This window comes from Polyodon spathula, chromosome 9, assembly GCF_017654505.1.
Source record: "Polyodon spathula isolate WHYD16114869_AA chromosome 9, ASM1765450v1, whole genome shotgun sequence".
In the NCBI taxonomy this organism is placed as follows: Eukaryota; Metazoa; Chordata; class Actinopteri; order Acipenseriformes; family Polyodontidae; genus Polyodon; species Polyodon spathula.
The window spans coordinates 19,070,057-19,082,421 of NC_054542.1; the positions used below are offsets into that span (position 1 = coordinate 19,070,057).

The 12,365-nt window shown below is 39.2% G+C and overlaps 1 protein-coding gene across 6 annotated transcripts in view; it reads left to right on the forward strand.

Moving 5' to 3' along the window:
- The window catches only part of ift88 (intraflagellar transport 88 homolog), a 75,002-nt gene that overhangs the window by 21,314 nt on the left and 41,323 nt on the right, over positions 1–12,365 (forward strand). For all 6 annotated transcript variants that reach the window (XM_041258812.1, XM_041258808.1, XM_041258810.1 and 3 more), the window contains exons 18-20: positions 5,800–5,908; positions 11,530–11,680; positions 11,966–12,081. In XM_041258812.1, the coding sequence (XP_041114746.1) occupies positions 5,800–5,908; positions 11,530–11,680; positions 11,966–12,081 (376 nt within the window). The remainder of the gene's footprint in view (positions 1–5,799; positions 5,909–11,529; positions 11,681–11,965; positions 12,082–12,365) is intronic.

A 12,365-nucleotide genomic window follows, 5' to 3' on the forward strand; every position in this document is an offset into this window, starting at 1 on the left:
AGCACATTTTTGTAATACTGATTTTTATTTTTTTAAATACTTTTGCTTTTCAACCCAGATTTTCACTCTCGGTATGTGTCCTGAATTGTTTTCAGTACTTTTAGCATTTGGCATAAAAGCCTGTCCTGTAGTAGATACAGTTTTAGTTTTTAATATATATATATATATACACACACACACACAGTACTGTGCAAAAGTTTTAGGCAGGTGTGGAAAAAGTAAGAATGCTTTCAAAAATAGACATGTTAATAGTTTATATTTTATCAATTTAACTATATGCAAAGTGAGTGAAAAGAAGAAAAATCTACATCAAATCCATATTTGGTGTGACCACCCTTTGCCTTCAAAACAGCATCAATTTTTCTAGGTACACTTGCACAAAGTCAGGGATTTTGTAGGCATATAGTCAGGTGTATGATTAAACAGTTATACCAAATAGGTGCTAATGATCATCAATTCAATTTGTAGGTTGAAACACAATCATTAACTGAAACAGAAACAGCTGCGTAGGAGGAATAAAACTGGGTGAGGAACAGCCAAACTCGGCTAACAAGGTGAGGTTGCTGAAGACAGTTTATTGTCAAAAGTCATACACCGTGGCAAGACTGAGCACAGCAACAAGACACAAGGTAGTTATACTGCATCAGCAAGGTCTCTCCCAGGAAGAAATTTCAAGGCAGACAGGGGTTTCCAGATGTGCTGTCCAAGCTCTTTTGAAGAAGCACAAAGAAACGGGCAACGCTGAGGACCGTAGACGCAGTGGTCGGCCAAGGAAACTTACTGCAGCAGATGAAAGACACATCATGCTTACTTCCCTTCGCAATCGGAAGATGTCCAGCAATTCCATCAGCTCAGAATTGGCAGAAAACAGTGGGACCCTGGTACACCCATCTACTGTCTTGAGAAGTCTGGTCAGAAGTGGCCAAAAAGCCATACCTCCGACGTGGAAACAAGGCCAAGCGACTCAACTATGCACGAAAACACAGGAACTGGGGTGCAGAAAAATGGCAGCAGGTGCTCTGGACTGATGAGTCAATATTTGAAATATTTGGCTGTAGCAGAAGGCAGTTTGTTCGCCAAAGGCCTGGAGAGCTGTACACGAATGAGTGTCTGCAGGCAACAGTGAAGCATGGTGGAGGTTCCTTGCAAGTTTGGGGCTGCATTTCTGCAAATGGAGTTGGGGATTTGGTCAGAATACAGGCAGATACTTATCCATCATGCAATACCATCAGGGAGGCATCTGATTGGCCCCAAATTTATTCTGCAGCACAACGACCCCAAACATACAGCGAAAGTCATTAAGAACTATCTTCAGCGTAAAGAAGAACAAGGAGTCCTGGAAGTGATGGTATGGCCCCCACAGAGCCCTGATCTCAACATCATCAAGTCTGTCTGGGATTACATGAAGAGAGAGAAGCAACTGAGGCTGCCTAAATCCACAGAAGAACTGTGGTTAGTTCTCCAAGATGTTTGGGCCAACCTACCTGCCGAGTTCCTTCAAAAACTGTGTGCAAGTGTACGTAGAAGAATTGATGCTGTTTTGAAGGCAAGGGGTGGTCACACCAAATATTGATTTGATGTAGATTTTTCTTCTGTTCACTCACTTTGCATTTTGTTAATTGATAAATATAATCTATTAATATGTTTATTTTTGAAAGCATTCTTACTTTACAGCATTTTTCACACCTGCCTAAAACTTTTGCACAGTACTCTGTGTGTGTGTCTATATATATATACACACACACACACACACACACACACACACTGAGTGTACAAAACATTAGGAACACCTTCCTAATATTGAGTTGCGCCCCCTTTTGCCCTGAGAACACCCTCAATTAGTCGGGGCATGGACTCTACAAGGTGTCAAAAGCGTTCCACAGGGATGCTGGCCAGTGTTGATTCCAATGCTTGTGTTTAATCAGGTTTATAAATATAATCAGTTTTATTTTTGTGCTCTATAGTAGAATAGTGTCATCTAAGCACCCTGTTGTTTCCTTCCACTTTTTAAACATCGAAGCCTTTCACTTATGCTGAGTGGTTGGCAGTTTAGCAGAGCATACATTTCAGTCCCATAGTCACAAAAGCCACCTTCAGTTTTTTTGTTAAAGTATGTCTTTAATTCTCACGCCAAGTGTGGCATAAATCTGGTGAGCATGGGTTGCTTCGCTTTCTAACATTTTGATTCATTCAACCAGAGGGGTGACATTTTCTGTCATAAACTTCAGCTGACATACTAAAAAACACCTATTTTCTTCAGAACTGATTAAGTTGTACAGCCTGTGACATTTGGCTCCAAAGGCTGTCGCTTAGCAGAAATTTTGTAAACGGTCTCCAGTGTTCAACTAAAGAGCTCGGTAAAAGAAAACCAACGAGACATCGTAACAGATGGGATCACTTTCAGTGTGAAACCCATTTCCTAGCAGGTTATAAAATAGGCTCACTTCATCTCCTGTGCATGTTTGAATTACGAAATCCACTAGATGTTTAAAATAATTTAAACGAAGCCCAGCTTTTATCACTGTGTCTAACAAGTGGCAGGTGTCCCATAAATGTATTCCTCTAAAATCAGGATTTTCAAGTCACAGTACAGCTTTACCATGTGGCTTGAAGAATATTAACATAAACGTCACATCAGCCCATGACTTGTTGAATGTATTCAAAACTTTTCCAGTGTTGCTAAAGAAGAAAATTGTATACTTGCACAACTTCCATATCGGCCATTAGTCATCCTCCCATTTTCATTCTCATCATCATAGAAAGTTAATAGGACACTTCCAGCTGGATCGCCATGGATCTCTGACTTTCATCAAGGGTAATGGACAGTTTTTTTATCGCCCACCGTGTTTTTACTGCATTTCAAATCATTTAAAAAAAACTTCGGACAAATACTTGATGTAAAACTGCTGTGCATGTGGCATGGTTGTGGCATGGGAGCTCTTTTTCAAAACAGATTACCCATACCCAGATAGGTCCATAGACCTGGTTAAAAGCGACGTCTGATCGTACCATTGCTCAAACAAATTCATGAGTAACGCCCCCCTCTTCCTCATGCTTTCTTTTCATTCTTGTTACGCTTTCTGTTAATGTAATCTGTACAACACGATAGGAGGTTACCATTGGAGTTTTTAGTTTCATGTGCAAAGCACTGTGTAAGTGCTCTGAGATTCTACAGTTGTTTTTTCTGGAAACCACAGAAATTACAACTGCAGTATTTGCACATAAATTCTGTCTTCCCTTTTATTATTTCTTCAACAAAATACTACTTTTCCTTGGCAATCACAAACAGATTTAGTTTTACACCCCATTGCCACCCACATATCAATCACATTTTCTTTTCTGCCCTCCCCAGTCACACTTCACTCAAACAAGTGTATTCTATTACTTAGGTCCACAAGAAATGACGATTGGTCAGTAGCAGTGTCTCTGCATGTGGCCTGCCTTCTGAAAGCCATTTTCTTGATGTAAAAAGAGAGTAGTGCATGATTGACATTATTTAAAATATATTGCCAAAACCCAGGTTTAGGGGTTTAAAAAAAAAAAAAACAAATTTGCTAAATAGGTCTTTTGGGGTGTTTTTTTTGGTTATTATCTGTTAAAACCGACAACTTCAAGCCCTATTTATAACACAGTGGTGTCCCAGAATCTGCATTGTTTTAAAGTCCACTACCTGATAGTGGTCACTGTCTTGCATTTTATCTTGTATGTCTAACGGAATTAGGAGTAACTAGAGCAACCATATTAGTGCCCTTTGTTGCGTTTTGTTAAAGCAAGCACACAGGGTCTCTATTTGTGAGTCTGAGTTCAGTACAGATAATCAGTCTATCACGTAGAAGAAACAACGCAATTACCAACTCACCCTGCCCATTATAATTATCCATTCCTGGGAATGGTCTATTGTTTTTAACACCTTAATGGTTTAAACAGCGACGCTAACAATGGATACCTACACACCGTGATGTTATTCTTTCAGTGGCTTGATTGATTAACTATAAGCTTCACAGCTAAGTACAGCGCATATCTCATTAATAGTATAGAGCTCCCCTTACAGTGTTTAGCGTAGTCATATATTGCTTATAAATAGAAAACTAAATGAAAATAACACCCCCTTGTTATAATTTCAAAACCCCTTAATGTAAAGATACGTTTCTATTTTAATGTTGTTATTTTACGTTACAGAACTGAAAGTCCTCACCACAACACCTGCAGTCACACGTCTTAGGCTCTCTTTCTCAGTAAGAGATCAACACTGCATGTCAGCCTTCATTATGCTGTTGCCTTTTTCCAGTTGTTTGCCATCCTATGCAGTTCGGTTCTCTCTTGACCCATTCAGGCTCAGAAAGTTTTGCTGTAATTCCTTCACTTGCTTCCTAGGCATAGGAAAATATTTTTGTGCTGCTATCCAAAAACATCTTCAATTTTGCGGGGTAAGGAGACTAACACTTAATGTTTTGCTCTCTAAGTTGTCTTGTGATATCTATACCCTTTTCATTTGTGTTGGTGAGTAGTCTTGATATAATGAAATTTGTTTCCCTTGGTATTTAAGCTATTTTTCGCCCCCCTCCTTGAAAAGAATATGTTGCTTTGTTTGGAAACTGAAACATTTCAAAACAATTGATGTCGGCGGTGCATCGTTACTGCAAAAGTAATGATCTACGTGCCGTCTCAATGTTTAAATTAAGGTCATCTGGCAGCTTCATTAGTTCTTTGAGTAAAGTTTTCATACATTTGATCATGTTGCCGCTTGCTGCACCTTCTGGCACACCATAGACTTGAGATGGAGGCGAATTATTCTCAGCAAAGATGGGAGGTCCGGCTACAAGCTGCCATTAATCCTTTGCAGGCCTATGTCGGACCAGGTCCGGCATTACAATTTTCTCAGGTCTCTAGTCCTTTCAAACCTTTCAATGGCGGAGCGAGACCGATAGGAGTCGAATGAAACCGAAAATAAATATATATATATATATATATATATATATATATATATTATATATATATAGATATCGGCTATCTGATAGCCTCATGCACTACAGAGATAACACGGACATAAACAAAGGAGATAGCTGCTTTTGCACCCAGTGCTCAGAGAATATCACGGACATTTGCAGAGCTTTTTGAGATGTAATAGTAATAAAATCATGACTTGTATCGCATTATTGAGGAATTTGGTGATAAAACGAGTGATCAGGAGATGCTTTATCAGTATGCACGTCTATAAAGAGGTATGTGAAAAATACAGCGAACCAGGGGTGGGGCTTGGCTGGAGATGCAGTACCTTGTGTACTTTTGCGATTCAGTGCCTTTTAAACCTGTTTTATTCTGAAAAAAAATATTTTAAACAGTGCGTGTAAAATAAACACGCGTGTGAAAATAAATTGGACTTGATGTGCCTGACAAGCACTGAATAAATGGACCGCTAAGGGTTAAGGAGAAGATGTCGCCGGAAGTCCACCAATTTTTTTGGTACAATATGCAGGTTTAATGATCAAAAGACTGAATAGACTTGGATGGCAATTTTCAAACAAAATGCAATTTTCTGCATAAGTATAAGAGTTTCAGCATCTTCAGAGTGGCTATCATGTTTCCATTTTCATTGACTTTCACATTTTCAGTGATGCACAATTGATACAGTTTAAATGTATACAATACATGCAGTCAATGCAGTAGCTTGCTAAAGGTACTAAAATTAATGTTCTTGTGTATAAATGTGTATTCCAATAACCATTAACTGTTATTGTACTGGATGGAGAATTTGACTGAGCTACTTCCATTTCATGTGCATATATCCATGTTTTTTAGGACTGACCTACAAGAAGCTGAAGAGACTTGAAGAGGCTCTGGACTGCTTCCTAAAGCTCCATGCCATCCTGCGAAACAGTGCCCAGGTTATGTTCCAGCTAACAAGCCTGTATCCTCTCCAAAAACCTAGTCCCTGAAAACCATGGCTATTGTAACTACAGGCACCAAGGACCAAGCTTTGTTTACTGGTCAAACAGTTTATGAATTTGAGCAACATTTTGTTATGTTTTTTATATGAAACAGTTATGCAAAGAGCTAGTCATGACACCAATGAATCTTTCAAATATACTGTAGCATCTGCCCTATTTGCTGTAGATTACTCCTATATATGTTCATATATATTCATTAACAGCATGTCCAATTACTGTGGGGTTCCCCCTTTGTGTCAGACCCCACGATTCAGGTATCGTTGGCTGACCCAGAGCCAGCACAGGAGGACACCCTGTCCTTTGCTGCATCAGTATAAATTTTTCCCATCTGAGGATGTGGAATCTGAAGTTTTGGCTCCCGCGGTAAGCCCTTACCTGTCAGAGGAACTCAATGCCCTGGTCAGATGAGCTACCTTGGCGTTGTGGAAAATGACGCCTTGGTCCATGGAAAATGAGCCCAATCTTTTTATCTTTGATAGGGTTGGCGCTGCTATACACCAGTGCTCGGCCCCTGCGGGTCTTCAGGATTTTTTGCACGAGGTGCAGTCGTCCTGGGCACATTCGCCGACGACTCCTGCTGTCTTAAGGTCATTGGACAGTTTATATAGGGTGCACAATGCAGGTAAACTGCAGATGTCCTCTCCAGCCTTGCTGCAAAGGGACATCTCGTCCCAATAAACAGTGCCGCGTTACGGAAACGATGCTGAAGAAGGCCTATGCAGAAGCTCCCAGTCAAACAGGCACCCTCAGCCAGAGGCAGAGGCCGGCGTAATTACCGTAATCGCTTCCACAGGTCCTGGGTCCATTCTGTCGGGCCCACCTGGATTATTGGTGAATTTAGACACCTGGGGCTGTATTCTTGAAAGTTGTCTTAGGACGAAACTTAAAGTTAGTAAGAAAATAGTTAAGATCTTCCTAAGATTGTTCTCAGCTTCAATTTTTCTTACAATCTTCCTAAATTTCTTCTTAAGAACTTCTTAAATATTGTCTTAAGAAAGAAAGAAAATCCTGAGTTATATAGGCCTAAGGCTGGTAAACTGTTTTAAAATACATGTATTGTAATTTCGCTAAACGCATTGCACTTTACATTTTTATTTATTTATTTATACCCATATACGTATTACGTAGTGTATTACTAAAATAAATAAACCATGCGAGTAAGTCCTCATTTGCATAAATATTAACATCAACACAAGCTTCTGTTATTTTCTTTTGAGCAATTTATTTTATACATTAGGGCAAATCTAAACAGAAATAAAACAATAAAATAACTATATCAATAATTGTCAGTAACTCAACTTAATAGAAATGGAGCTGTAACCTATTGTGGCCCAACTCAGCAGCAGTATGGAGCGCTATTTGTTAACTGACCGAAGCATTGTGCTTCTATCTGGGGAATCTGCTTACTGATCTGTCCATAGGACTACGGCTTCCAAAAACGGAGATAACCCCTGTGACTAGATTGTAGTCAGGTGAATAGGTCCTGGTCTTCTTAAGGGTAAAAACAGTACCTAAAGACTGAACAACTTTTAAATTCAGATGTATAATGATAGTTGATGCTTAGGCTGTAATTTAATAAGTTCGTCCGTCCTCCTTTCACCGACCATCGACTGCCGTGGGTTTTTATCAGAGACATGCAATGACTACTCTACAAAAAGAGATAACCTTGTGTGTGTGTGTGTGTATGTGTGTATATATATATATATATATATATATATATATATATATATATATATATATATATATATATATATATATATATATATATATATATATACGTATATTAAGGTGAAACCTGTTGGTCTGGCGAGTCTAGTTTTGCCCAGGCCAATCTAGTTTCGCCAAGGGCTTTGGGCGAATCTTGAAGTTACCGTTTTTTTTTGTTTTTTTTTTTGAACTTGCCCGCGTCCAATTGGGTGAATCTAGATTGGCCCAGAAAAAAAGATGACTGGGCGAAACCCATTTTTTCAACAGTTTTCACTGAATTTCAGGACTAGTCCAGGCGAGGCTAGTTTCGAAATCTGCTGGACAACTCTGGTTCGCCCATGCCATTAATTTGGGCGAGTCTAGTTTCGTCCAAAGCTTTAACACCTATGCTGGGCCAACCCAGTTTTGCCTATGCCAATTATTTCAGTCACACACGGTGCATTTAAATCAACGTGAGTTTTATTTCACAGGGAGATTTAGGTCACTCATCAAGGTAATTTTTTCCTCATAGCTCACAGGGAGGGTTGTCCTGCCCAGTCAGAGACTCGGAAAGCCAATCAGCTGATGTATATGTCTGATTGATGGAAACGATCCTCGCAGGCATGTGTGTGCTTTTGGTAACAACGAAGTAAAACAGTTAAATTTAGCAACAGTTCGCACAATTCACACTCACTTTACTGAATACATTGCAGTTTAGAGAGGTGAATTACAAAACTTGACTTAGAGCTTTGAGATTCTGGAGCCTGTTGGCAACCCTACTCTCAGATCAGGTGACACAGGTTGAAACGTCATTAAAGAAAATAGTGGGTTATGGCAAAGATGCAGCCCTCCTTATAAAGGTAAACAGTTCTATATTTTGACGTTTCTGTTGTGGGGGAGTGGGTTAGCGGTAAATTGTGTACGTTTCAAACTGACATCTTATTCAGGGACATATGTCCATTCGGTAGTTTGTTTGCACTTTGTTCAATATGATTGGTACACACTGATGATGTCTCAAAAGTCATAACTGTGGCTGTGATTTTCATACAGTGGGGAAGGAAAAGCCTCTGACATGTATGTAAGAAACTTTGTAACCGTTTGGCTGTGGTCGCCAAAAGATTCCAGAAATAAGGCAAATTGTAGACATTCCAAAGCTTCATACATGAGATTATGAGCACTAATGCTGTGATTGTAGTGCTTCCTGTCCATAAAGCCATTCATGAAACTATTTGCAACAATTCCAGCCTCACTAAATATGCCAAGTAGACCAGCACCTGCGTCGAATGATAGCGAGGAATGACATTATTGTATGAAATTCACCAAGGCGAATCACTAGTGTATCTTTGAATATTTCCGTTGCCCATCGAATTTCTTGTGCTTTAGCATAAATATTGTGATCAACAACAATGACAATGTTTTGTACTTTCAACATATCAGCCAGTTCAACACTCCACGGGAGAATAGTGTGAACGGTGTCCATTTCCATTGAGGAAGCCTCAATAACAGGGTAAGTATACCACCGTCAACGTCTTCATCACATCATTAACTGGAGTAGGGTGTTGTAATCGGTCCAGTTCGGTAGGTCATTCTTAGCTGCATCAATGTACTTGACATGTCACGCTCGAATGCCCTCTTCAAATATGGTGGGTATTTGGTCTTATGGAACAAGGTAATCTGCACCCTGAATTGTTAAGCCTTGTCGTTTTTTGCGGTGGTATTGAACTGTGCGACTATACATGAACCTTTCAAAGAGCATTATTTCTTCTTGAGTGATTCACGGTTTTGTTCAGTATTTTCAGGAGCACAAGGTTGTTTACATTGAATCATTATACCATTTGTATGATGTGTTGTTCCTTGGCCCGCAGAAATCTATGTTATCCCAGGCGAGAATGGTAGGAACTGACACCTGGCACTTAGCAGGCACATGTACTTGACCTTGGTTAAGTTGCAACTGTACCAAAACTGTGTCGAATGCCATAATTATATTAGGAGAGGCACAGTGAAGGCTGTTAAACAAATCAATATGCTCACCTTTCTTCAGATCTTTTGACTTTAAAAATCCTGTGTACCATTTAAAACAATCTCTGTGGTACCTGGCCTCTGCTGCCACGCAGTCAACATCGTGACTATGTCTCAATTTTTTTCATCCTTCTTTTGTTCAGCTGCCATTTGTAGCAATCCTGAATTTAAGAAAACACAAATGATCAATCACAGTTTATCATCATTATACGTTCAAACAAATAAGAGATTCCAATGCTAACTGAGTACGTACTATAATTAATCACAGAAAATATCACTTGCCTGCAGATTCTGTTTCGGCCTTGGCCAAAGGAACTTTGACAGTCTTATGATGGTGTCTGATATGCTAGTCCGCTTTCTCACAGATGAGGCAGACCCGAGGCAGCACCCTGGTTGCTGTTGATGACCTTATCTGAGATGTCAACCTAAGCAGCTTCTTTTTTAGCATAGCTGTAGCTGTCTCAATGACAGTAGCTGAAGTAGAAACAGTACCAACACTACCAGACACCTCAACTTGGCTAGAGGCTGATGGGTCTTCACCAGCTACACCAGAATGCTTTAGCTTAACTGCTTGATTGATACGCTTCATATCAATAAACCCCCTGTAGCACTGAGGGAGGTGCACTGTCGGATTCGTAAATGTCCTCAAAAAGAAGATCCTGATTTGATGAACAAGCCTCAGCCAATTCCTGGTCTACACCCCTAATTGCAGCCATTTCTTGCCAGCCTGGCAAAATGTACCCCAAGTTTTTTTTTTTTTACTAAACTTTGTCTCTTTTTCCATAATTTTTTTAATCTCAGTACACAATACACTTTTTTTTTTTTTTTTTTTTTGGTTTTTGTTTTTTTGGATGACATTTTGACAAGTTGTGAGTTTGGGAATACAGGGTCCTAACTGAAAAAAAAGTACAAATTTTGATATTGCAGGGCAGAGATTTTATCTGAAGTCATAGAGGTATAAAACATGAGAGCTACTAAAATCTTTAGTTAAAATGTTTGCTGTAAAGAAGCCCTAACTGTGCATACCCTTCTATGGATTTTGAATTATGAAGGTTTATCTACACCACAATAATCACCTCCAATGATCAATTCCCTTGCTTGCTAAACAGCCAATCAATTCACAATTTTTAGAACAGTGACATCAGACCAGATCGAGTGATCATGGCAAAGTAGATGTACACCCCTCACCCGCACCAAAAAAAAAAAGAAACATGAACAATTAACTTTATTTCAATCTGTTTTGTGTGTGTGTGGCGGGTTTGCCTGTGGATTACTGTGTGTATGGAGGAGAGGCTTTTTGACTGGACTTTTTGATAGAGAGAGCTAATGAAAAGAGTGGTTTTAACCACTATAAAAAACAGAGCCCTGGTGTCCTGCCTTTTCAGCACCGTCACTGGAAACCCAGCACACTGTAGCTACATTGTTGTCAGAAGTGGAGGCGAGGCAGGTACCCCGGCACACACTTGGAAGCTGGCAGGGGAGAGTGTAGAAATGCAAAACTAGGATCACCCAAATAATTGGCATAGGAAAAATTACATCAATGTTGAAGCTCTGGACGAAACTAGACTGAGCTTTTATTCCAAATTAACCCCGGTTTTTATTTTTTATTTTTTCTCTTTAGTCAATTTTGCTTTGCCGCATGATTGCTGAACAACTGGTTTTTATTAAGACAAAAGAGTTGACTTCACTGTGGAGTTGGCATCCCGTGCATACAGACCGGGATGTTGACAGTGTGTGTTTATATAATATTTTTCATTTTAATTTGGGGTCCAGGCCAGGTTCGTTATAGCCGAATGTCCGTTATAATGAAGGGCATTATAGCGAGGTTGTACTGTATATATAAAAGCTGTGCATTATCCTTAAAACAGAATTTCAGGTATGAAAGTTTAGAGGATCCTAACCAGGCTATTGAGTGGCTGATGCAGCTCATCAGTGTAGCTCCAACAGATCCACAAGCACTGGCTAAACTGGGAGAACTGTATGATAATGAGGGAGACAAGTCCCAGGCCTTCCAGTACTATTATGAGGTGAGCCCTTTATACTTATTTCAGATCTATTGTACCTGAATAAACCTTTAAGGAGACAATGTAGAACACGAAAAATGTGCAGCAGATTAAAAAAATCATAATAATTTATCCTATTAATTTCTTTCAATTTCAGTATCTATGTCAACATTTATGTATAATGTTTTTCCTTTCTGTTGCTAGATTTTACAACAAATTCAAGTTTTATCATATATACTTATTTGCTCCTGACACAGTTGGACCAGAGGTCAATTAAATATTATTTTGTGTGTGTTTTTACTTTCTTAGTCATTTAGGTATTTCCCTTCAAACATTGAAGTTATCGAGTGGCTTGGGGCGTATTACATTGACACACAATTCTGTGAAAAAGCAATTCAGTACTTTGAAAGAGCAGCCCTTATTCAGTAAGTATTTTTTAACTGTATTTTGTATATTTGCCATTATAAATGTCTCTGGCTCCATAAGGTTATTGCATGTCTGTACTCATTCAATATCTCCTGTACTTTGACACTGCATTCCTCATCTAATAAATCACATTGTTATAGTTATTAGTGTTCACCTCCAGAGGAACATAATTAGAAGCATTTAATTTACTGTGGTTCTCACATCTGGAACAGAACTCTTGGTCTTTTCAAATCATATTTAGTACAGAAACCTGTCCACCAACACAAAAACCAACAGGTAAGTT